Here is a 23,246-nt window from a genome sequence, read left to right on the forward strand (position 1 = left end):
CGTCTGAAGGATTTGGCAACAAGAGCAGAATGGTGGTGTGGAGCTGGGCAGACTGGTATTGAAGTGAGTTGAAAAGAAAATGCAGGGTAGAAGTAGACACAGAATAGTGGGCAGAGCCACTGCCCACGAAGAGTGGGAATGAGGCCACCTGTAGCAGGCGGGAAATTCGGGACAGAGAGGCATGTTTGTTTTAAGGTGGGAGGTTTGGGGACACATAAGCGGGAGGAAATGACCCGCAGTCAAGGCAAGATGGGCGCAGGAGGGAGGTGATACCCAAAGGCCTCCAGCTCTCGATCTGGCAAGAGTGGGAGGACGCAGGGAACAGGCTGGAGGGGATGGGATCCAGGGCCATTCTTCCTTTGCGCCACGAGCGCGCAGGTGCGGCAGATTTTGCAGATTTGGTGCTGGGAAGCTGAGGGCCATCACCTTGCTTGCTCAGGACCTGCGCAGTTTGACTTTAAAGTCCCGTCTGCGTCTACGTTTCCCCTGAACGCGACGGAGACGGAGGGAGGCTGGAAGTAACCCACGGCTGTGAGGCCCGACCCTTCCAGCAGCCCGCTGTCTCTGGAGCCTTGTCCTCATCAGCCTGTTCCGCCGGCCACGTGGCCACAGCTTGGCCATCACATGCCCCACTGCTGATCCTGCCCACCCGCCTGTCCCATTCCTTGCGCCTTCAAGACGTACCACCACATGCCCCTGCCACGAGGCCCCGGCATGCTCTGCGCGCCCTCACCAGGTGCCTGATCCTGCTCTGCGCGCCCCTGTCACGTGCCCTGTGGTACGCCACGTGTCCCGTCATGCTCCACGCGTCCTCACCACAAGTCCCGTCATGCCCCGCATGCCCTAACCTTTGTCTGAACAAGCGCCGTACGCCCCGCTCACGTGCCCTCTCACGTGCCCTCTCACGTGCCCTGCCGGGAGCCCGCGCGCCCCACCCCCTCCCCAACCCCGGGCCGGCGGCGGTTGGAGAGGAGCGGCGGTTGGAGTGGAGCGATGAGCGCCTCCTCGCGGCCGCTGAACGGATTGCCGCCGTCGGGCGCGGGCGGCACGATATAAAAGGGCGGCCGAGTCGCCGCTGGGGGGAGGGCGGCGGGACCCAGGGACAGGCCGCGCGGAGATGGGGGGCAGCGCCCGGAACCCGGGAGCCCTGCAAAGGGACGACGCCCCCAGCCAGGTGAGGGCCAGGGCGCTGGGGAGTCGGGGGCCGGGGCCGCCGGAGTCGGGGCGCCCACCGAGGAGTCTGAGATCTTGTGTTTCATTCCCCTCAAGTCTCCCTATCAGCGGTTAAGTCAGAGGATGCTGGACATCTCCGGGGACCGGGGCGTGCTGAAGGATGTCATCCGAGAGGGTTCTGGAGAGCTGGTGACACCAGACGCTTCGGTGCTCGGTATGGCGTTTGGCCCCGGGTGCCTTCTGCCCTTGGGAGGCTGGCGGCTACCCGGGTTTTCAGGAATAAGGCGAGAGAGCCCCATTACCCCTTTGCTTGAGACCGCTGTGAACCTGAGAGCCAAAGGGCAGGCACCCAGCGTTGAGCAAAGATTTTCCCTATCACTCAGGGTGTGGGGCAGTTTAAGGGCATCTGGTTCTTACATTGTTTTTGTGCGGCAGAGAGATTAGACGTGGAGACGTGAGTGCCTTTGGTCTGTTTTCCTTTCACTGTCTCTTCCTTCTGTCCTAGTGAAGTATTCTGGGTATCTGGAGCACATGGATAAGCCTTTTGATTCTAATTGCTTTAGGAAAACTCCTCGACTCATGAAACTTGGAGAGGGTAAGTTCAGAAAAGGACCTGGAAGAGACGCCATTGCTTGGGGGACTGATGCGGCGCAGCGCCCTTGGATCGGAAAACTGTCCAGGGCACTGAGTCTTCGAGTTGGCTTTTCTGAGGCTGGGTTTTCCAAAACCAGCCACGTTGTCTCCCACATTCCCCTCTGAGACCTAGGTATTTGGGAGATGGCCTACCTGTCAAGGTTATCTTTGCATCCTGATTTAAACATCGGGTGCCACGTTTTTGTTAGTTTATTAAGTAGACGTCTTTTGAACGACTGTTTCACAACGCAGTGAACAGAGAGGATGTACTCAGAGGATTAGGAAGGCCAGTGTGGTGGAGATTGACACACTCCAGACAGCTAACCTGATGGAGTTCCTGGGAGGCATAAGCAGTGTTTTCGGGGAGTGCTTAATGAAGGTACATTTAATTCCAGCTAGGAAGACTTCATGGCAGAAGGGCATTTGAAATGAGCCCTGACGTTTGAATAAGAGTTCACTCGGGGTAGAAGCTGGGCATGTGGGGAAGGGGACGACATTGCAGGAAGAAGGAACTGCATGAACAAAGATGTAGAGGCCAGAACACTGCAGAGCCTGGAGGAGTTAGTCTGGGGTGGGTGTTGGGTTGGGGTGGGGGGGAGGTGGCAAACAAGGCTGAGAAGTGAGTTGAGACCGCAGTGCAGAAGGCTTGAGATACTATGTGGAGCAATGTGGATGTGAAGGGGAAGGAAATGGATAGCGCTGGGGCAGGATACTGGGCAAGCTTCCACTGCGTTTTTTGTCCCCTCTTCCAGATATCACACTTTGGGGCATGGAGCTGGGCCTTCTGAGCATGCGGAGAGGAGAGCTGGCCAGGTTTCTGTTCAAACCAACCTATGCTTATGGAACACTGGGCTGTCCTCCCTTGATCCCCGCAAACACCACGGTCTTGTTTGAAATCGAGCTGCTTGACTTCCTGGACTCTGCTGAGTCAGACAAGTTTTGTGCCCTCTCAGCCGTAAGTCCTGGAGCACAGATGTCAGCACTTGACAGAGAGGAGGGATGGGTTTTTGTGTTTGGTAATTATCCTGCCCTGCTGATGATCCTTGGCCCCAGTTTCCGCCCAGCTCCTGTGTGATGGGGGTGGGAGGGGAGTGTCCCCCCACTTGCCAGTACGTCTGTTTTGCTGCTGCTGGCTCTTGTGTGTAGGTATGTGTGCTAGGCTAAGGGTTTGTTATGGACCAGCAGACTGAGCTGCTCTTTGTCTCTGTTTGCCTAGTTCTCCCTGAAAGACAGTGAACATTTTTCTCAACACTGTTTGGTTTCCAGCAAGTCAAGCACTGATAGCTCGTAACTAGGGTGACTGTATAATTTGTTGTCCAGCCCAGGACCCTTGAGAATGAAAGGGACTATTAACTGGATGGGATACCAGGACGCTTGGTGTAAACTGGAACAATCCCAGGCAAACTGCGACAGATGGTGTCTGTCTTCATAACTTAAAAAGTTGCCTTTCCTTTTGTAGCCTTTCACCTAACTCATCCCATAGAGTCACCAGCAGTCACATGCACTCCTTGTGATGCTGTCTCACTGTGGCTGTGCATGTGGCCTTAGATGTCCACCCCAGGTTCATGTCTGCATATGATGTCTCCCCAGCTAAACTGTCACCACCTCAAGTGAGAGATATTACCTTTTTCTCATCTTTCCACCAGAGGTTCTTGCAGATAACCTGGGTCCCACCTCTTGTGTATTGATTTAGAATATTTGGGGGTGGGGTCAAGAAGTTTGTTTAAAAAGAGGCTCTACAGGTGGTTCTGATGTGTACCCAGAGTAGAGCAGCATGGCCAGAAGGACCAGCAGGGCCCTGAGTGGTTGTGGTGAGACCTGACTTTTGTGCAAATTCCGTCAGTCTCTCATTCTATGAGAAACTGCTTCTTTAGGGAGCATCTCTGGGTAGGACTAAGCTAGTAGACTTCCTTTTGGCTTTAGTCTATAAAACGGAAGCAGTAATGACACTGACCTGCCATGGCTTCGGCAGAGGCACCTAGCCCAGTGCTCGGCACACACATGGCAGTTCCTAATCTAAAGGAGCAGAACTGACAGCTGTAATGACACTGTCATTGTGGCACTGGGGCTTTCAGTTTCCTTGCTGACGTCCTCGTCTTTGATCCTTAGGAGCAACAAGATCAGTTTCCACTTCAGAAGGTCCTAAAAGTGGCAGCTACTGAGCGGGAGTTTGGCAACTACCTTTTCCGCCAAAATCGCTTCTATGATGCCAAAGTGAGATATAAACGGGTAAGAGTGCTTTAAAGTGTAAGTTTAGACTCTGGAAACTTCCTTCTTTAAAAGATGCAGACTTTGTCTCTGTCCCTACTCCTCATGTACAGCCGTTAAGAAAAATCTTGCTTAAAAATCTGCATGCTAGAGGGCTAAAGGCTGGGAGAGGGGACACGGTTTGGGGAGCCTGGTAATGTTTGGTGTTTGGATCTGGATGTGGTCACGTGGGTGTGTTCAGGTTGTGAAAATTCATTGAGGTGGACGCTTACTTTTGTACTTAACTGTGTGTGTTTCAATAAAAAAGTTTATAAAAATGCTCTTTCTAGTTTTGAGTTCTCTACCTAATGACTTCTCCACCCCATTTGCTATCTTCATTTCATGTCTCTCTGACAGTGGAGATTCATCTAATTCTGACTGCATTCTTGTCAAGCTTCTGATTGTGATTTGGCTTCCTGTAGAGGTCATGCTGACGGGAATTCACTGTTTGCTTTGTAATGCATTCAGCAAAATTTCATGAGCACTTTCTGTGTGCCAAATTCTGCACCCTAGGTTCTAGAGGCAAACAAGATAGAGTTTAGAGTTTAGGGGCGTTCTGATTTTTGTCTCATTTGCATAGTGAGACTAAACAGTATTTGCATTCAGCTATAAACCACAGAATCCTGAAAAACAGTTTTTCAAATAAACTAGGGACATAATTTTTCTCACATGAGAAGGGAGGCAGTCCAAGGCTGGCATAGCAGTTCCACAAAGCCATCAGGGCCTTAGGTTCCAGAGGTCTCTCTGTTTAGCTGCCCTTAAGCATGTTGTCTTTTTTTTCCCCCAAGGTGGTAGTTCAACCTGTAGCATCGTGTGGTCATCTGAGCAGAAAGAAGGGAGGGAAGAAGAGTCTGGGGTGTTTGTTTATATTAAGAGCTTTCCAGAATTCCTCCTACCCCAACTTCCCTTTATAGCTTATCTCATTGGCCAGACCCATGGTAAATGTCCATTTGCCCTTAGCTGTATATGTATAGGAAGCTGAGACGTGTGGTTTAATCAGTACATTGCTGCTTTGAATGAAATGGAGTCTCTTTTAGAAGAGGAGGGAAGTATCAATAGATGTTATCTTTCTCTAATTTAGTTCACTTAGCCTAATATCCCCTAGGTCCATCCATGTTGTTGCACATGCAAGATTTCATTCAGTTTTATGGCTAAATAATATTCCATTGTGTATATATACCACATTTTCTTTATCCATTCATCTATTTTTGGGGACTTGGGTTGCTTCTATATCTTGGCTACTGTAAATAATGCTGCAGTGAACATAGGGTTCATATATCTTTTCAAATTAATGTTTTTGTTTTCTTCAGGTAAATACCCAGGAGTGGGATTGATGGATCATGGGGCAGTTCTACTTTTTAATTTTTTGAGTAAGCTCCGTACTGTTTTCCATAGTGGCCACACAATTTACATTCCTACCAACAGTGCACGAGGGTTCCCTTTTCTCCATATCCTTGCCAACACTTGGCTGTTTGTTGTCTTTCTGATAATAGCCCTGACAGATGTGGGATGATAACTCGCAGGTTTTGATTTGCATTTCCCTGATTAGAAATCAGCATTTCGGGACTTCCTAAGTGGCACAGCAGTTAGGAATCCTCCTGCCAATGCAGGGAACACGGGTTTGATCCCTGCCCCAGGAGGATACCACATGCCGTGGAGCAACTAAGTCCGTGCGCCACAGCTGTTGAGCCCGTGTGCTGCAACTACTGAAGTCTCTGCGGCTAGAGCCTGTGCTCCGCAACAAGAGGAGTCACCACAATGAGGAGCCCACACACACACCACAATGAAGAGTAGCCCCTGTGCAGCAACGAAGACCCAACACAGCCAATAAATAAATTAATTTTTTAAAAATCAGCATTTCCCTGATTTTTAAAAAGTATTTATTTATTTGGCTGCTTCAGGTCTTAGTTGCAGCATGCAGGGTCTTTGTTGCGGAGTGCAGGCTCTTCATTGTGGTTCACAGGCTTAGTCGCCCTGTGGCATGTGGGATCTTAGTTCCCCGACCAGGAAGTGAACCTGCATCCCCTGCATTAGAAGGTGGATTCTTAACCACTGGACCACCAGGGAGGTCTCAAGTGATGTTGAGCATCTTTTCGTGTGCCTGCTGGCCATCTATATGTGTCCTTTGAAAAAATATCTATTTGGATCCTCTGCCTATCTTTCAATAGGGTTGTTTTTTCTTTGATGCTGAGTTGTATGAGTTCTTTGTGTATTTTGGATACTAACCCCTTATTGGATATATTGTTTTGCAGATATCCTCTCCCATTCATGAGCAGCCATTTCTTTTTGTTGATAGTTTCCTTTGCTGTGCCAAACCTTTTGAATTTGATGTAATCCCATTTGTTTATTTTTGCCTTGCCTGAAGAGACATCCAAAAAATGTTACTAAGACTGTTGTCAGAGAGTATACTGCCTATATTTTCTTCTAGAAGTTTTATGGTTTCGGGTCTTACATTTTAAATCTTTAGCCCATTTTGAATTTTTGTATGTGGTGTGAGAAAGTCGCCCATTTGATTCTTTTGCATGTAGCTGTCCAATTTTCCCAGAACCGTTTATTATTTACTATTGTTGTTGAGATATAATCACATACCATAAAATTCACACTTTTAAGTGTATGTTTCAGTGGTTTTTAGTATACTCACAAGGTTGTGCAGCCATCACCACTACCTAATTCTGGAACATTGTATCACTCCAAAAAGAAACCCCATACCTATTAGCAGTTACTCATCATTCCCTCCTACACCCTTGATAATCCCTATTTTACTTTCTGTTTCTATGGATTTGCTTATCTGGAGCATTTCATGTAAATAGAATCATTAAATATGTGGTCCTTTGTGTTGGCTTCTTTCAGTGAGCAAAATGTTTTCAAGGTTTATCTATGTTGTAGCATGTATTAGCACTTCATTCCTTTTTATGGCTGAATAACATACTCTGTCCTGTGGCTCTTACTGCCTTTTGTTTGTGTATTCATCAGTTGGTGGACATTTGGGTTGTTTCCACTTCTTGACTATTGTGAATAATGTTTCTATGAACATCTGTGTTCCAGTTTTTTGTGTATAGACAAATGTTTTCAGTTCTTTTGGGTATGTACCTAGGAGCACAATTGCTGGGTCACATGGTAAGTCTATTTAACTTTTTGGAATACTGCCAAAGTATTTTCCATGATAACTGCAACTTTTTACATTCCCACGGACAATAGCAGGGTTCCAATTACTCCACATCCTGCCAACACTTATCTTCCATTCTTTAAAATTATAGCCACGCTAGTGGGTGTGAAGTGGTATCTCATTGTGATTTTGCATTTCCCTGATGACTAATGATGGTGAATGTCTTTTCATATGCTTATTAGCCATTTATGAGTCTTCCTTGGAGAAATGTTTATTCAAATACTTTGCCCATTTTTAATTTGGTTGCCTTTATTGTTGAACTGTGAAAGTTCTTTATTTTGGATACTAAACCCTTATCAAATATAATTTGCAAATATTTTCTCCCATTCTGTGCGTTGTCATTTTATTTTTTTTTCTTTTCAGGAATATACAAATGTCTTTTTATTCAAAAATCAAAGTAAATTATCTGTAGCCATAGATAATGGAAGCAGTAAACCATTATATGTTGTCAACTGACAGTTATAGTAATTTTCCTTAAATACCAGTCAGCCTTCCGTCATTTTCTTCATTCATTTTCTTGATGGTATCCTTTGAAGCACAAGAGCTTTTAATTTTGATGAAGTGCAGTTTATTTATTTGTTAGATATTTGTGCTTTCAGTGTCATCATTAATCTAAGACCACAAAGATTTATTATCCATGTTTTCTTCTAAGAGTCTTACAGTTGAGCTCTTAGGTTTAAGTCTGTGGTCCATTTTGAGTTAATTGTTGTCTGCTGTCTGAGGTAGGAATCCAACTTCATTCTTTTGCATGTTGACATCCATTTATCATAGCACCATTTGCTGCAAAAACTACTTTCTTCACTGAATGCTGTTGGCACCCTGTTGAAAATCAGTTGACTCTAGATGTATGTAGGTTTGTTTCTGGACTCTCAATCTGCATTGTTGGTTCTGTTCTATTGATCAGTATGTCTGTCCTTATGGGGATCACACTGGCTTGGTAATAAGTTTTGAAATTAGAGAATGTGAGTCTTCCAACTTTGTTTTTTCTTTTTTTAACATTGTTTTGGCTATTCAGGATCCCTTGAATTTCCACATGAATTTTCAGATAAGTTTGACCACTTTTGCAAAAAGGCCATTAATTTTGGTAGTGGTTGCATTGAAAATGTAGAACAATTCAGGCACTATTGCCATTTTAACAGTATTAAGTCTTCTGATCCGTGAATGTGGGATGTCTTTCCATTTTTTAGACCTTCTTTAATTTCTTTCAACAATGTTTTATAGTTTTCAGTCAACAAGTGTTGCACTTTAAATTTATTGCCACTTATTGTATTCTTTTTGATGCTATTATAAATGGAGTTGTTTTCTTAATTTTGTTTCTGAATTGTTTATTGCCAGAGTAAAGAAATACAACTGACGCTTATTTATTGATCTTGTGTCCTGTGACTTTGCTTATCTCACTTTTAGCTCTAATAGTTTGTGTTTGTGTGTGTTTGTTTGTATTCTTAGGGTCTGCTATACACAAGACCACCTTCTCTTGACCACCTGTCTTCCTTCTCCACAGGCCTTGTTGCTTCTCCACCGGCGATCAGCACCCCCTGAAGAGCAGCACCTGGTGGAGACCGCCAAGCTGCTTGTTCTCCTTAACCTGTCCTTTACTTACCTGAAGCTGGAGCGACCCACCATGGCCCTGCGCTATGGAGAGCAGGCTCTGATCATTGACCAGAAGAATGCCAAGGCCCTCTTCCGGTGTGGACAGGTGGGTTCGAGGGCAGGGACTTGGGAATGAATGTCTGAGGAAAGGCAGCAGTGGTATTCCCTCAACTTGGGCACTGCAGAAGTGCTGTCTTTCCTAAAGGGTGCTTTTAAAATTCTGTCCTTTCGACAGGCCTGTCTCCTCATGACTGAATACCAGAAGGCCCGGGATTTTCTAGTCCGAGCCCAGAAGGAACAGCCTTTCAATCACGACATCAATAACGAGCTGAAGAAACTGGCCAGGTGAGACCTCTGTTTGCAGGAGTGCAAACAGAGAAAGAAACGTGGCATGTGGCTGCGGCTCTGGCCTGTCCACTTGGGCAAAGGACTGATGTGGCCAGACTTGTGTTAGGAGGCAGCACCCCCTAGAGCTGGCTTTATGAAGTGCTCAGCACTCTAGACCCGCAGCTCCCCAGGCTGGGGGTGGGGAGAGTGGTTGTAGGACAAACCTCCAAACCATATGTCTGGACCATTGCACACCTCCCTGTCCTCCCCCAGCAGTGAGCACCCTAAAGAGGTGGCCAGTGTGACTTTTAGAAAGGGCAGCGTTTTTCAGATAGTCTTCCCTACTTGCCACCAACTGAGGACCGCTGTTCTCAACTGACTGCAGAAAGATGTCTCATAGATGCTGGTTTGATCTGAAATGGCTCTTTCAGGTCTGAGTCATACCCTTAGGGTGACACTCTTGTTACCCAGGTGATAGCGATACCAATCTTTCAGTAGTCTAACTTTTTCTGATTGCAGAAGCTACATATTATTGTAGAAGACTTTGAAAATTTCAGCATCGTTATTTGCCCTTAATTCCATCACCTCATGTTATAACCACTGGGGTTTTTTGTTTTATTTTGTTTGTTTTGTTTTATTTGTTCTTTTGTTCCTCTGTATGGGTGAGCTTTTTCTACTCCTTTAACATTTTAAAATATTTAATCCAGATTGCTAATTAAAGCTTTCTTGACGTTAAACAAAAGTCTGAGGTGTGTGTACCTCTTATTTGGATCCAATTGTTTGCATTTCAGACCTTTAACACTTTACAGCAATTTCCTTAGGGGTATTTATAAATATCCTGTCAAGTTAGGTGTTGAAATTTTGAAATTTGATCGTTCTTTAGCAGGGAAATCTCAGGATAAGTTCGAGGCCCCTGAGTGTGAGGTGTCACTCAGCAGGACTCTGCCAGGCAGTCTCACTGACAGCAGCTCCCAGCTTGCAAGGCTGCCATCTTTGTAGATGGTGGGGTTTTTGTCCCAGGGCTTCCTGAACAGCCCTTGGGAGTCTCCCTTGTCCCCAGTCAACACCCCCCCACCCCAGCCCCCACCCCCCAGCTCTCCAGCATTGCTTCCACCCCCTCCTGATTCATTTTAAGGCCTGCTGAAGTTCCGGTGTTACTGGACCTGAGTGGAGAATTCCAACCACCAGGTGTCACCTCCCATAGGGACAGCCCTTTTCTAACTGCTGTGTATTTCTCCTGACAGCTATTACAGGGATTACATGGATAAAGAGAAAGAAATGTGTCACCGAATGTTTGCTCCTGGTGGTAATGGCTCTGCAGTGGGAGAAAAGTAAAGGTAAGCAAAGGGCTGACGCATAAAAAGCCTCAGGATTTTGTCTCATATAGATCTTTTCTGTAACGGTGGGGTTACGTCCCAGTAAACCCAATGGAAGGTGAAAATATCATGAGTCAAAAATGCGCTTAATACATCTAACCTCCCAAAACAACCTCGCTTAGCCTCACCAGTCCTAACCATGCTCAGAAGGCTGACATTAGCCTACAGTTGGGCCAGATCAGCCCACAGAAAGCCTGGTTTTGTTATATAATAGAGTGTCGACCATCTCATGTCATTTATTGAACACTGTAATGAAAGTGAGTCATTTTTTTTTTTTTTTTTTTTGGCACACGGGCTTAGTTGCTCCGCGGCATGTGGGATCTTCCTGGAGCTGGGATCGAACCCGTAACCTCTGCATTGGCAGGCGGATTCTTAACCGCTGCGCCACCTAGGAAGCCCTGTAATGAAAGTGAACCAGAATGGTTGTCTGGGTTCAGAGCAGCTGTCAGCATATCAATTATTTACCCCCGTGATCACGGGGCCGACCAGGAGCTCTGGCTCACTGCCCAGCATCAGGAGAGCACCTAGGACCGAGTGCTGCTAGGCTGGGAACAGATCAAAATCCAGAATTTCAAGTACTGTGTCCACCAAACACGTATTGCTTTCCCACCTTCATAAGGTGAGAAGTTGTGAGTCAGATCATCGTAAGCCGGGGGCCGTCTGTGTGAGGAGGTGGGCTGTTCTCCTCGGCCCCTCACTGACTAGTGCTGCCTGCAGTGAGAAGCCCTCCTTCCTGGAGCCACCAGGCTGCTGGGGTGCAGGCGGAAGGCACGTGCTATGGCCCTTCTCAGAAGATACAGAATCTTCCATGGGAGGTCCATCCAAGGCTGGAGGTTAGAGTCATAGGTTTGGGAAGCCTTAGCCTAAAAAAGAAAAGAGAAATGTTTCATGGTTTATGTTCACCTCCCTCACAGGAGCATGGAGCGTGAAGTCGTGAGTATAGTTATTAACGTGAAGGTTTATCTGGGTGTTGAAGAGAATGCTTTTCCTAATCTGGTTTTCCGCCCAAACCTGAAAGTCTCCAGCCTCACCTTCCATCTAACACACTGTTAAAGGCAACCTGCATGTTGAGGGTGAGGCTGGTTGGTGACTAAGTTCCTCTTCCTCTGAGAACTATAGACAGAGGTTTCAGGGCGCCCAGTCCTGCTGCACCGGGGGTGTAGCCACCCGGGGTTCCGGTTTCCCGAGAACTGCATGACATAACTCTCTCTACTGGTTTACTGTTACTTCAGAAAATTAATGGAAACAAAATCACCTGCCTTAAACACCTGCTTAGCTGGGCAAATAGCTTTGCTCTCTTGAGAGAAGTTAAACAAGGGACAACAAGAAAACAGCTGCTGGACGGGCTCGTGGTGGTAAATCTCTCCTTTGTTGCCTCCTCCATCTCTCTACAAAAGAGCCTTGAGAGAAGGCGGCAGTGAAAAGGCCCATTCAACCCAGAGCTTTCACGAATAATCTGTACACTCTTGTCTCTGCCCCGTCAGAAACAGCCAGTCGGTATCAGATGTAAATGTTGCCGTCACCACTGACCATGACCCTGTGACCCCGGCCTTCAGGTCTTGCAGAGACATTGGTCTGTTTGCACGTCTCCTGAGCTGAGATGTGAGCCAGAGGACTTTTCTCATTTGCCAACTGTCAGTGTCCAGCAGAAATAGAGGCCCAGTGGCTTTTTGCTATACATTTTGGACGGTGAGCTGGCAGGTCCTGCCACTTACTGAAAATCCGATTCTTCTTAGGTCTGTCCTAGAAACAGACCTTGGAAAACCCAGCAGGGCAACGAGTTTCCTTTCTGTTGTCCTCACCTCCCAGCTTTCTGCATTTGGCTGACGTTTTGGAGCCAGAATGGCTGTGTCAGGGTCTGAAATGGCCACGATCTCCAGGCTCCCATTGCTGTTGAGGTTGTAACACATTTAGGCTTTTGCTTCGCTGGTCTCTCTGCTCCCCTTTTTTTCTGTTGTACTTGTGCCTAGCTAGTCACTTAAATTGTCTAGGTTTTTAGATTATGTTGCCAATTTTATTGCCAGTTATGTTGCCTAGTTTTAACTAGGATCATTTAAAATGTCTACTTGTCTTCCAGGGTGTTAGATGCTGCTGACTTGTCTCCATCTTGCCTCCTAAGATGTTAGATACTTCTAGTGGAGCAAGAGTTCCCTCAATTATATTCTCTGCACCTCTGGTGATAGATGCAGTTTTTTGAGATCAATAGACCATGTCTTTTTCACCTTTGTATTTTCTAGCATCTGGAACCATGCCTAGCATGTGACTGGTACTCAGTAAATGTTGGTTGGATCAAGTATGAAATAGCTGAAATGCTAGCGCAGCCTCTTTGAAACCATGCCTTCCAGGCTGACTCTCGTATTGGCTGTTAGGCCTCATGTGATTGCCAGGAACAGAAACCCATCTTTAACTAGTGTCCACTAAAAAAGAGGTTTAGTGAGGGAATCCTGGGGTAGCTCACAGAATCCAAGGAGATGGCGAGCAGTCAGTACTGGGGCAGGTAGAGGCTGAGGGCCTCAGGGAATCGGTCTCATCTCTGCTGCATGCTCCCTGCTCTAAGGAATGCCCAGGCATCCACTTAAGCAGCCTTTCTATTGGAGGGGGTATTCCTTACCCACATCTCCCTCCTCTCCTGAACCAGCTGTAGCTCCAGTATGAAAAATCCCAAAGCAGGACTCTGGCCTGGTTTGGAGGGTGTGGAGTCCCAGTTTTCATATCATTTCATCCTCAAGTATTTCCCTGTGTATCTCTAAAAGACAAGGACCACTCTTGCAGATTTTCTTTTATTCTCTGAAATGCTTCTTTTTCTGTTCATTTGCTTCAACTTTTGTCTTTTCCATATACAGGCTTTCCACAAATGGTTGGTGTTTCTTGGTTGGTTGTTCACATTGAAGAATGAAACAGTAAGAAAAACTGACCAGGAGCTCTGTCTGCCTGGGCAGGGCTTCTCAACTCATCCTTCTTAAGGCTGAGCAGTAGATGGGAGCCAACTCAGATGCTTTGAGATCCTTAAATGCCACAGGGCACCAACTCCTACACTAGCTTCCCAGATTTTCCTTGTGTGGATATCCCCCCCTAAAATAGTGGGTACAAGTTCTGTATTATTTTAATCTGTACGTCCTCAATTTCTAGTGAAGTTGAGCATCTTCTTGTGTATTTATTGGCCCCGTATATTCTTTATGCGAATTTCCTATTGACATCCTTCACTCACTCTTGGGTCTTTATTGTTCTGTAGAACCCTTTTTCATGTGAAGGATGTTCACTAAATGTCTGTTATGTCAGTTCACATATTTCCTTCTGGTTGTTCTGAGTATTTATGTATTTACATGTATTGCTGTCTTCTGTGTGGTCTCTGGAATTCACGTTATGCTTACACTTGATGTGCGGGAATAGCAGAGGTCTGTAATGAGCGAGCAGGAGAGCTCAGGGTGTAACAGGTTTCCTGGCAGTTCTTGCTGGAGTCTGAGCATCATTCCGTGTCCACAGTGCTTCTTACTGTCCATGAGCCCATTTACTCTTCCCAGCATTTTTTTGAGGGAGAAATTATCTCCATTTTACAGATTGGGGGAGGAATAAAGCTCAGAGAATTAGACCCTTTCCCTGTGGAGGTCTCTGTGCATGTGTGTAAACAACTGTGACCATTTTCATTTGATTTGAAATGTAAACCCCAGATGATCTCTGAGGCTTTGGACATATTCAGGTTCTTTCTTCAGCTGGAGCATTATCACTGGTTGCTCAGGGAATTTTTATTCCTTTCTTAGGTGTTTAGGAATTTCCTCCCTCTTCTCTGCTTTCCATACTTAAGAGAAGCTGAAGCCTTTGGGCTACAGAATTAAGAGGATTGAGCTTTGTCGCTCGGCCAGCCTCAAGGAAAGAGTATCCTAACAGACTTTAAAAAGTGTTTTCTGGGAAGTCAAAGCAGCTCCCAGGAGGCTCAGGTAGAAATAAAGGCCAAGCTGCTGCAGAGTCCACTCCTGTAGTTGAGATTCTGGGATTTGTTTAGTCCTGGTTCAAAGAGTTGGCTGGAGTGAGCCCTGGAGCAGCAGGCCCTACAGAGCCCAGTGCCGAGGCTCGAGGGGTCCTTTGGGGTCAGGGGTTCCCTTGTTCCAAATGGCCTTCCTGTATCCGGCTGCCCCGGCCAGTTGCCAGGAAACCCTAGGAGCAGATCATCGTCCCTCACAATATGTGACCAGATCCAGATGGAGATGCTGTCTGATCCTGTGCTTCCCAAAGGGATTAAGGAGAAACTCTCACATCTACTGTTGAGTCTATAAAGATATTTCATGCCTCCAGTTAGACTCATCTGAGTCCTGTACAAATAATAACTTGCGTGTGTTTTTATGATTTTATGTTACTAATTCTGACTGACTTTCCCTGCATCTCCACTTTTTTTCCTTCTCCAAATGGAGATGTATTTTCTCAAAAGCAGTTGGGCCAGGCAGGCATCTTCTTGTTGTCAGATGCCTGCCGTGCTGTTTTCCAAACTTAGATCTCTTGATCTTTAGGAAATCTGTGAAATGCCTTTTCTCCCAGCTCAGGAGGTGTCATTGAAGTCATCCCTTTGTTGTATGACTATAAATAACTCCACTTAGGTTGGCACCTTTTCCTTTTACCCCTCCTGGGAAACATTTCCACTGGTAGAGTTTCTTTGGCCCCTTCGCCTCTCTCTGCAGCCTCTCTTGGCAGCCATAACAGGCCCCAAACCTGCTACCTACTGAGGGTTACTTCTGTGCTCTTAGTGGATGAAGTGTCAGTGAGGGCCTAGTTAATTAAATTTCAGGCGATAACCAGGCTCCTTTTTCTAATCTTCAAATCAATGATTATTGAAGTGCCCTTACCTTTCCTTATGGGCCTGAGAAATGGGAAATCTGGATTTTCAGTCTTAGCTTGTTTTCTGTGACATCAGCCAAGTCATTTAACCCCTCTGGGCTTCAGTCTTGTCATCTGTAGAATGAAGCGATCAGATCTTTAAAGTCTCTCTGTTCCTCCTTCATTCCCATCAGATGTTGGCTTAGTCTGTTTTCATTTCCTTTTAATTACTTAATTTTGAATAAGCCCTGTGTGTGAGCAGGAGGTGGGAAGGTAGGGAGCGTGAGCTAATGCTGTTGGGTCAGCCTCCTCAGAACTTCTGGGGGGCTTGTCACAGCACAGCTCCTGGGCCCCCTCCCTGGAGATTTGGATTCAGCAGGTTGTCTGGGGCCCCAGAATTTGTATTTGTAACAAACTCCCAGGTGATGTGGATCAGCTGGTCTGTGGAGCACAGGGAGGTAGATGGCTTTCTCAAGATGTCCTCACTAGAGGAGAAAGAGAGCATGTGGATGGTAATTAGAAATATGACACGGTGAATAATGTAAGCCTTGTTTTGAAACAAGGGTGGCAGTTGGGTGGCACTTTTGACCCTTCTTTGATCTTATATTCTGCCGTCTTCACCATGGCACTGTGGCAACTTGTGGCTGTGAGCTCTGACAGTTATCACTGGAGGAAGTGTTCTGTGAGTCCCAGACTACCCTCAAGTCAGGGCAGAGGCCTGGGTGGTTCTCTGGTTCAATTTAAATTTAAAAAGGGTGGGCTTTGGGGGATCACTTAGCTCCATGTGTGTTCCCACCAGGTAGGGAATACACAGTGATGCCAGCCTCATGCCAGTGGTGAGAAGTAGAGAGAGGTAACTTGGGGGGTGGGGGTGGGGGAGCGCACCAGGAAGGCTGAGGGGACTGCAGCAGGAAGAGTTGGTGTGGAGCAGGCCACCAGAGGCCAGGACCAAGGCGAGGACGGAGGAAGATGAAGCTGGGCCCAGCAGTGAGGGTTAGCTTTGAACGGTTGCTAGGCACGGTGGCGGGAGCAGGAGGGGCAGGATGGAGGACCAAACAGGCCGGAGGACACAGCCAACTGGTGGGATGGCCAGAACATCACATCGTAGAGAGTGTGAGTGGGCTTGGCCTCCTTGTAAAATTCTTCTCCCTCAGTTGGATGTTTGAGGTACCCAGACTAGGTTATTCCAATTAAGTAATGCGTTTTGAGAAAGAGAACTAGTTAAATGGCTTTGGGGAGGGTCTAGGAATCTTCACCTTTATGTGCAGCATTTGTGCATTTTCTGGGGTTTGAAGGGGGCTCCATAGCTTTCACCAGTTTTTTCAAAGGGCCGTATGACCCATAAAACGTGAAGACCCACTGTTCTGGAGGTTTCTCGCAGATGCTGTTCACGTCTGCCTGTTCACTCTGGTTCACTACTGCAGAACTGGAGGGAAGGGCTCTAGGCCGGGGCTGCGAACAGGCGGGGTTGGGCCACAGCGCCGTGGGAACTCTGCTTACCCTGCCCTGATCCTCAGCTCTTTGTCCTCAGGTTTCAAACATAAACATCCCAGGCTCTGCAACCTCCAGCTCCTGGTTCCAGGATTACATCACTTCTCTATCTTCTCTGTTACATGTTCACACTCTTCTTTGATTACTGTCCATTATTTTGTGCAACTATTGTGGACACCGATCACATCATTGCTTGAGTTTCTGTTTCACAGTGACTGTGCCTTTTCCCTAGGCCTGGGGTTTAGTCTCCTCAGAAGCAGCTTGTTTAGTATTAACATATTCAGCTAGAGTCTGCCCTGCTGGACCTTTGTCTGTGTTCTCTGCCTGAATCTGACTTCTTCTGTCTTTGAGGGTCTCCTGGCTGATCTTTCCTTGAGCCCTGGGTATATGATGGCTTTTCTCTCTGCCTTTTGCATCTCAGTGTGCAATGAGTATTTGATTTTCAAAATGAAATATGAACTTTTCTATTTTGGTGCATTTTTTTTTATGCTAAAGGGTTCCTTTTTATTGGTTTCAATTTGAAAATTCAGCTGACAACCTCATAAAATCCCAGGGTCTAATCTAGGTTCTCCCTACCCATCTGCATTCCCGGGCACATTTGTGCTGAGTGAATATTGAATAGAGGGTTTATTTCTACAGTCATTTCGTGGAACATAGACTAGATTGAGTTTTCTTTTTCATCACTGATGATTATTAAACTTTTTATTATGGGCATTTTCAAGCTTATTCAAATTTAGAAAGAATAGCATGACAGTCTGAGTTATCAGCATTCTGCTGTTCTGTTTCCTCTGCCAACCCCCCCATAACTTTTTGTCATTATTTTAATTTAAATTATAAAAATGCCATGTGCTTATAGCAGAGAATATAAGCTCCCAGTCCCCAAACCTACTCTCTAGAGGTAACCACTGATGTTTCATATGTGTCCTTCACAAAGGGTTTTTGCATATATTCAAGATTGTGGGTGTCTGTGTAATCTTCCCCACAAATAGAATTATACATCTTGTACCATAATGCAATTTGGGAGTTTTATAGGTTAGCACACAAAGGACTCCCTCCTTTGAAAAAAACAACTCAGTAGCATTCCATCCTAGGAGGGAATTATTATATTCTTAACAGTGATCAATCAATAGATGGATGGATGGGTAGATAGACATACAGAGAGGTAGGAGATGATGTAGTTATCCCCACACCTAAGTTTTCTATGATATTTATTTAAATGTCGTGTCACTGGGTGGTAGCACGTGTATCTTCAACTGAACTAGGAATCACTAAATTGACCTCTCAAGTGTTTATACCAGTTTACATCCCCTTTTGTAGTGTCTGAGATTCCATTCCATAGCTTTGCCATCATTTGTATTGTTAGATGTCTTAATCTTTGCCAGTTTGGTGCATCCAAAATGGGATCTTGTTATTAGCATTGGCACGTCCCTGACCAAGCATCTTTTCACATGTTTACAAAGTCATGTGTCCTTTCTATAAATTGCCTGTTTGTTTCTCTGTAACCAAACACATTTCTGAATTTTTCAGTTTTTTGATAGTAAAATGTCAGTTGCTTCCCTGGATACTTTAGGCATATGATTATCATATCCAAGTAATGGTAGCTTTGTCTTCTCCTTCTCACCTTCTCTTATTTTCTTCAGAGCCCATCTCACCATGTGGGCTCAGTGCTTCCAGAACAGTGTTCGCCGGTGGTGACGGCTCAGCACTGCGTCTTCATGACCCTAGTGGGTGGACCTGTTGCTTCTGCATGCTCAGCATGACGTGCACTTCCGGTTGAGATGCATTCTTCTTTTTGTCAGGTTAAGGAAATGTTTTTATACTAAAGGCTTCTATCAGGAACGGTTGTTATTGAATGCCTTCCTGTCACAAAGATAAGCTTTTTTTTAACCTTTGACCTTTTACTGTGGTTTATAATATTGAATCTTTGCAGCAGGGATAGAAATATTGTCCTTTTTAATTGGTTACTTTGGGAGAGCGACGGAGTTCCTCTAACACAAAAGAGCATATTCCTTGCCTAAGCAAACGCATGGATTCATGGGACATTTTGTAATGAAAGACGTTTAAACTGAATAGAATTTGAGGCAAAAGGAAACTAAATTTGCTCTTCATAGGTTAACAGGAGTTCTCTGTTTTCCTCAGGCTGCTTGATGCTCAAGAGGGAAGAGTTTAAGGGGACCGTTGGACTCAGGGAGAAAAGCAAAAGTAGAGCCCAAGAGCTCCAGGAGGAGGGGCAGAGGGAACCTGAGTGCGACCATGCTGTTAGCAAGGGGCTCCCAGCTGAGCAGGCAGAGGCAGTAAGCTCTTCCCAGGTTCAAGTCCTTGGGATACTGGTGCTTCTGACTCTGTTGAAAGGATTTCAGGAAGTGAGCATACCTGTGGGAGGGGCCTCATTGTACCTTTTTCATATTTTAATGTGTTTCTGTGATTACTAGTATAGTTCAGCATCTTCTCATTTGTTTATTTGCATTTCCCCTTCCTAACTTAGAAGTAATGTATTGTTTCCTTCTAATACTTTTATAGTTTTACGTATTATGTTTAGATCTTTATATCAGCAGTTTATTTACATCCTTAATTAGAAGTAGGGATCTGACTTTATTTTTAATCAAATGGCTAAACAGTTGTACCCAAACCTTCTGCTTATTGACTTAAAATACCATTTGTAATACCTTGATCAAAGAGTATATAAGGTAAATTCATTCTTTACTTCAATGCTAGAATGAGTCTGCATGTTTGTATAATGAAGTTGGCATTAGTAATGGAATTAGTCAGTGGTCTCATGGGCCTCCCTCTCTCCTTACTGACTCCGTGGCTGGAGCTCTGTCTTGGTTCACCAGTAGGTTCTGGACCTGAGTACTACCACTGCTGTTGGAAGTCAAGCTGGACGGCAGTTACAGGTGATCAGAGGTGCCAGGTTGGTTTTGGCCCCAAGGCTGGACATTTCTCAGTGTGATTGTATCACGGACCATCACAAGAGCCCATTGTTTCTCCGTGACTGCGTGGGATTGGACAGGAAAGTGCATCTGATGTGTCTGCCATCCTGCATCCTGTGTGGCTGTGCCCCCATCTAGCTGCTGTGACTCTGCCCCATCCCCTCCTTTCCTGGATGCCTGACAGCGCAGCAGATGCCTCTACTTCAGTGGCTGGGGTGGCCTTCCTTCTAGGCAGGAGTGTGAGTGGACTGTCAGCTGGAGCCCACAGTCGCCTCTCCAGGGTGCTGGTCTTTGAATAGTTGGACTTACTGGCAACATGGGTTTACAGAGGAATAAATGGGAAGTGAGTGGGAAGTGAAGTGTTGAGCAGGGTGAAGGTTGAAGCTGCCAGCTTCCGAGAGCCTGGACTAGGACACAGGCACCAGGTCATGACCTCACCTTGGCATGTTGGGCAAGGCAGTGTGAGCACCGACCCAGGTAAAGGTGCTGCTCTTCCTGCCATGGTTCTTAGGCCCCCTGCAATCTCTTCCACAGAGCAGCCAGAGTCATCTTTTTTAAAAGTCATTTCTCTGTTCAGAAGCTCCAGTGACTTGCACTGCACAGAATAAACCTGAAGTCCTTTTAATGCCTCCATGGCCTGCATGACGGGGCTCCTTCCTGGCTTTCTTCCCTGTGTTCACTCCTCTCCGGGCACACTGGCTTCCTAATGTGTTCTTACTCGACCCCCGCTTCCCGCACCCTGGACATACATGCAACGTGGCCCAGACAGCTGCTCAAACCAGGGCACCAGGCTGGGACAGAGTGTCAGTCAGCGCCTGCCCTGTGTACTAGCGTTTTTCGTGGCTCTGAGGCCAGCGTTGGGCTCTGGGGAGTTGGGGAGGCAGTGACTGCAGAACCATCACCGCAGAGCCGTCGATAGGTTGTCATACTAGCTTTCGTTGTGTTCCCACCTTCAGACAACGTCACACAGGTCTTGTGACAGCTCAGTGAAGTACACACTGTCAGGCACGTTTTATAGGTAAGGAAACAGGAGGTGGGACTTGCCCAGGAAATAGTCCACTTGGGTCTCCTGGCTCTAGAAAAACCACCACACTGTGTCTCTGCTGTCAGGGCCCCTGTTACCTCTCTGAGTGGTGAAGCCAGTTGTCCTGTGGAGCTGCCTGGGCGAGGCCTGTCCAGGCTTCTTGTCTGGTCACATCCTGAGAGTGCTCGTGCTGCCCAGTGTGTGTCACGGGATTCGTGTGTCCCACTGAAAGCAGCTGCTTGTATGTTTGCTTCTTTGGGGGTGCTTTTCATGTCTTTGAATGGTTGAGGAAGTGTTAGTTCTTGTGGAACAGTTGAGAAAGACTAATGAATAAAGCTCTGCCTGCATTCAGGAATTAGTCATCTGTTTGGGGGCCTCATCTGAAAAATGAAGTTGAACTGGATGGACTCAGTTTTTCTGAGACTGTGTTCTTGACTTGAAGTTTTAAAGCCACCATATTAATCGGTCACCATTTCCCAGGACCCACCCCCAGGGGCCTTGCAGTGATGGCGTCTGTCCCCAGATTCCCTTCTGGAGTCGTCACCGCAGACCCGGGACTGGCTTTGGCGCCCTCTCGGACGTCTGAGTCACGTTGTGTTTCTAACTGCTGTGTTTGATTCCTAGATTCCTCAGCTAACTACAAGCAAGAGAAGCGAGGCTGCCCAGAGTTCTGCTTCATTATGGAGGGTGAGGGTGAGGGGCTTTCTGGAGGGAACTCCCCAGGGTGGACTGTGTGGCTGTGACCTGCTTGGAAGAGGGGCTGGGATTCCACAGCCCGAGGCCAGTGCCTCTTCTCTGACTGACACAGATGCTGAAATGTTTTCACAGGTGCTGTTTTCTGTTTCACATTTTCATATAGAGGAGGGGAGAAGGTAGTTACTGACAAGTAGAATGATGCTATTTTTTTTAAAGGCAGTTTCTTGTTTTTTCAAATAGAATTAGTCCTTGGCTTTTCGCCAGTCCCAGCCCCCTTCCTGCTGTGCATGTCCCTGGGTAAATACAAATAGAAGTCGCTTTGTGTATTTTGTAGGACTCTCAGTTTTGAAGAGAGAGAATTATGTTACTGATGTTTTTGTTTTAAGTAAATAAAACACTTTCTTGTCCTTGCAAGATCCAGTGTAAATTGTGTGAATTCAACTAAACTTATACGGCCAGTAGGAAGGGTAGAGGGACAGCCATTTGTTGAGACCAGTTGGGTCAGTGAGAGTGTGAGCAGTTCGTTTTGGTTGACTAAGGGTGAGACTCTTGTGCATTTGGGTTGAGGTTCCCTTGAAATCTGCTTCCTTCTGTGGGGAGCTGTTTCAAGACAGTTAATTGGAAACCTGGGAGCCAGCCAGTCCTCCTGCACTTTTTGCACCTCGGGTCTTGTGAAATGTGTGTTTGAGGTGTTATAAAGCCAGCCTCCCTGTGGTGTCTTGGACAGTGAGGTGCTGGGTGGTGACAGCTGCCACCTGAGGGGCCACCCGGGACCCTCACAGCATCGCTGCAGCTCATTCTGGCCACAACTCTGGGAGGTGAGCGATGGCCCTGCACTTTCCAGGGAAGGAACAAGCAGGCCTGGAGAGGTTAAGACACTGATCCAGGGCCTCCTGGCCCTCGTCAGCAACCAGATGGAAATCACCACCTCTCCTGCCTCATGGCCACATCAGGCCTGGTTTGGACGGGCCTCTGGCTTGCAAAGGGCTCAGTCATCTCCACCCAGCCTTGGTGCTCAGCCCTCCTCTGCGAGCCTTGCTCTCCCCACACACCCTCACTGACAACTTACCGTCTTATTCAAGGGCTCTAGCTGCGGCCCAGGGAGGAAGGTCTTGGCCCGGAACACGCAGTTAGGGCCGAGCTGGAGCACCTCTAACGCGGAGGGGGCCCTTTCTGAGAGGTGCTCAGGGACCTCTCCCTGCTCTCCCCACAGGCCAGTTGCTGTCTTCTGAAGGGGGTTTGGGCTATTTTCTCTGGAGACAAGGCCTGAGGCCCAGGGTGACTTTTGCTGAGCAAGCTGGGCGATAGGTGGCGACATAACCCGCTCTATGCTTCTGGGCGAGCCCCGTGGCCCAGAGAAACCAAGGCCTGCCTGGGCTGCAGCAGGTGCCCCAAGCTGGGGGGCCAGAAGGGCCTTGGATAGGGTAGAGATCTGTCGGGACGGCTCTCAGCCTCTCTCTCTCCCCAGCTGCTTCACACAGTCACTCCGTAAAGACTGGTCTGTGCTGGGCATTGGGACCTGGCTCCTGGGCCCCTGCCCTCCAAGAGGAAAAGGCAGCAAGTGTGGTCAGTGCTCAGCACAGCAAGAGAGGCTCTGCAGGCAGGTGACTTTTGACAAAGGAACCTGGAATACCCGCTCCAGGCAGGCAGAGAGCACGGCAGGAGCAGAGGCCCGGAGTGGACCCACCTGTGCACTGAGAAAATGAGTCTTTGCATGGATGTCATGTGGGCAGACAGACAGGACAGTTCCCAGAGAGCTGTGTGTGTGTCAGGCTGAGAAATCAGTC

The 23,246-nt window shown here is 46.9% G+C and overlaps 1 protein-coding gene across 1 annotated transcript; it reads left to right on the forward strand.

Moving 5' to 3' along the window:
- Window positions 1–958: 958 nt before the first annotated feature.
- FKBP6 (FKBP prolyl isomerase family member 6 (inactive)) lies at window positions 959–21,875 on the forward strand. Its single transcript, XM_057748099.1, has 9 exons — window positions 959–1,174; window positions 1,270–1,387; window positions 1,679–1,768; window positions 2,559–2,761; window positions 3,916–4,035; window positions 8,721–8,915; window positions 9,045–9,154; window positions 10,381–10,473; window positions 21,388–21,875. Exons 1-8 carry the CDS (start codon window positions 1,118–1,120, stop codon window positions 10,469–10,471), a joined length of 984 nt encoding a protein of 327 aa, XP_057604082.1. The 5' UTR covers window positions 959–1,117; the 3' UTR covers window positions 10,472–10,473; window positions 21,388–21,875.
- Window positions 21,876–23,246: the final 1,371 nt, after the last annotated feature.

Source organism: Hippopotamus amphibius, chromosome 9 (genome assembly GCF_030028045.1).
Source record: "Hippopotamus amphibius kiboko isolate mHipAmp2 chromosome 9, mHipAmp2.hap2, whole genome shotgun sequence".
Lineage (NCBI taxonomy): Eukaryota > Metazoa > Chordata > Mammalia > Artiodactyla > Hippopotamidae > Hippopotamus > Hippopotamus amphibius.

Excerpts from the sequence above, each read along its gene's own strand:
- FKBP6 (XM_057748099.1), top strand. The coding sequence starts at position 1,118 with ATGGGGGGCAGCGCCCGGAACCCGGGAGCCCTGCAAAGGGACGACGCC. Across the intron at positions 1,388-1,678 it reads ACCAGACGCTTCGGTGCTCG|TGAAGTATTCTGGGTATCTG; the intron begins GTATGGCGTTTG and ends CTTCTGTCCTAG. Across the intron at positions 9,155-10,380 it reads GAGCTGAAGAAACTGGCCAG|CTATTACAGGGATTACATGG; the intron begins GTGAGACCTCTG and ends TTCTCCTGACAG.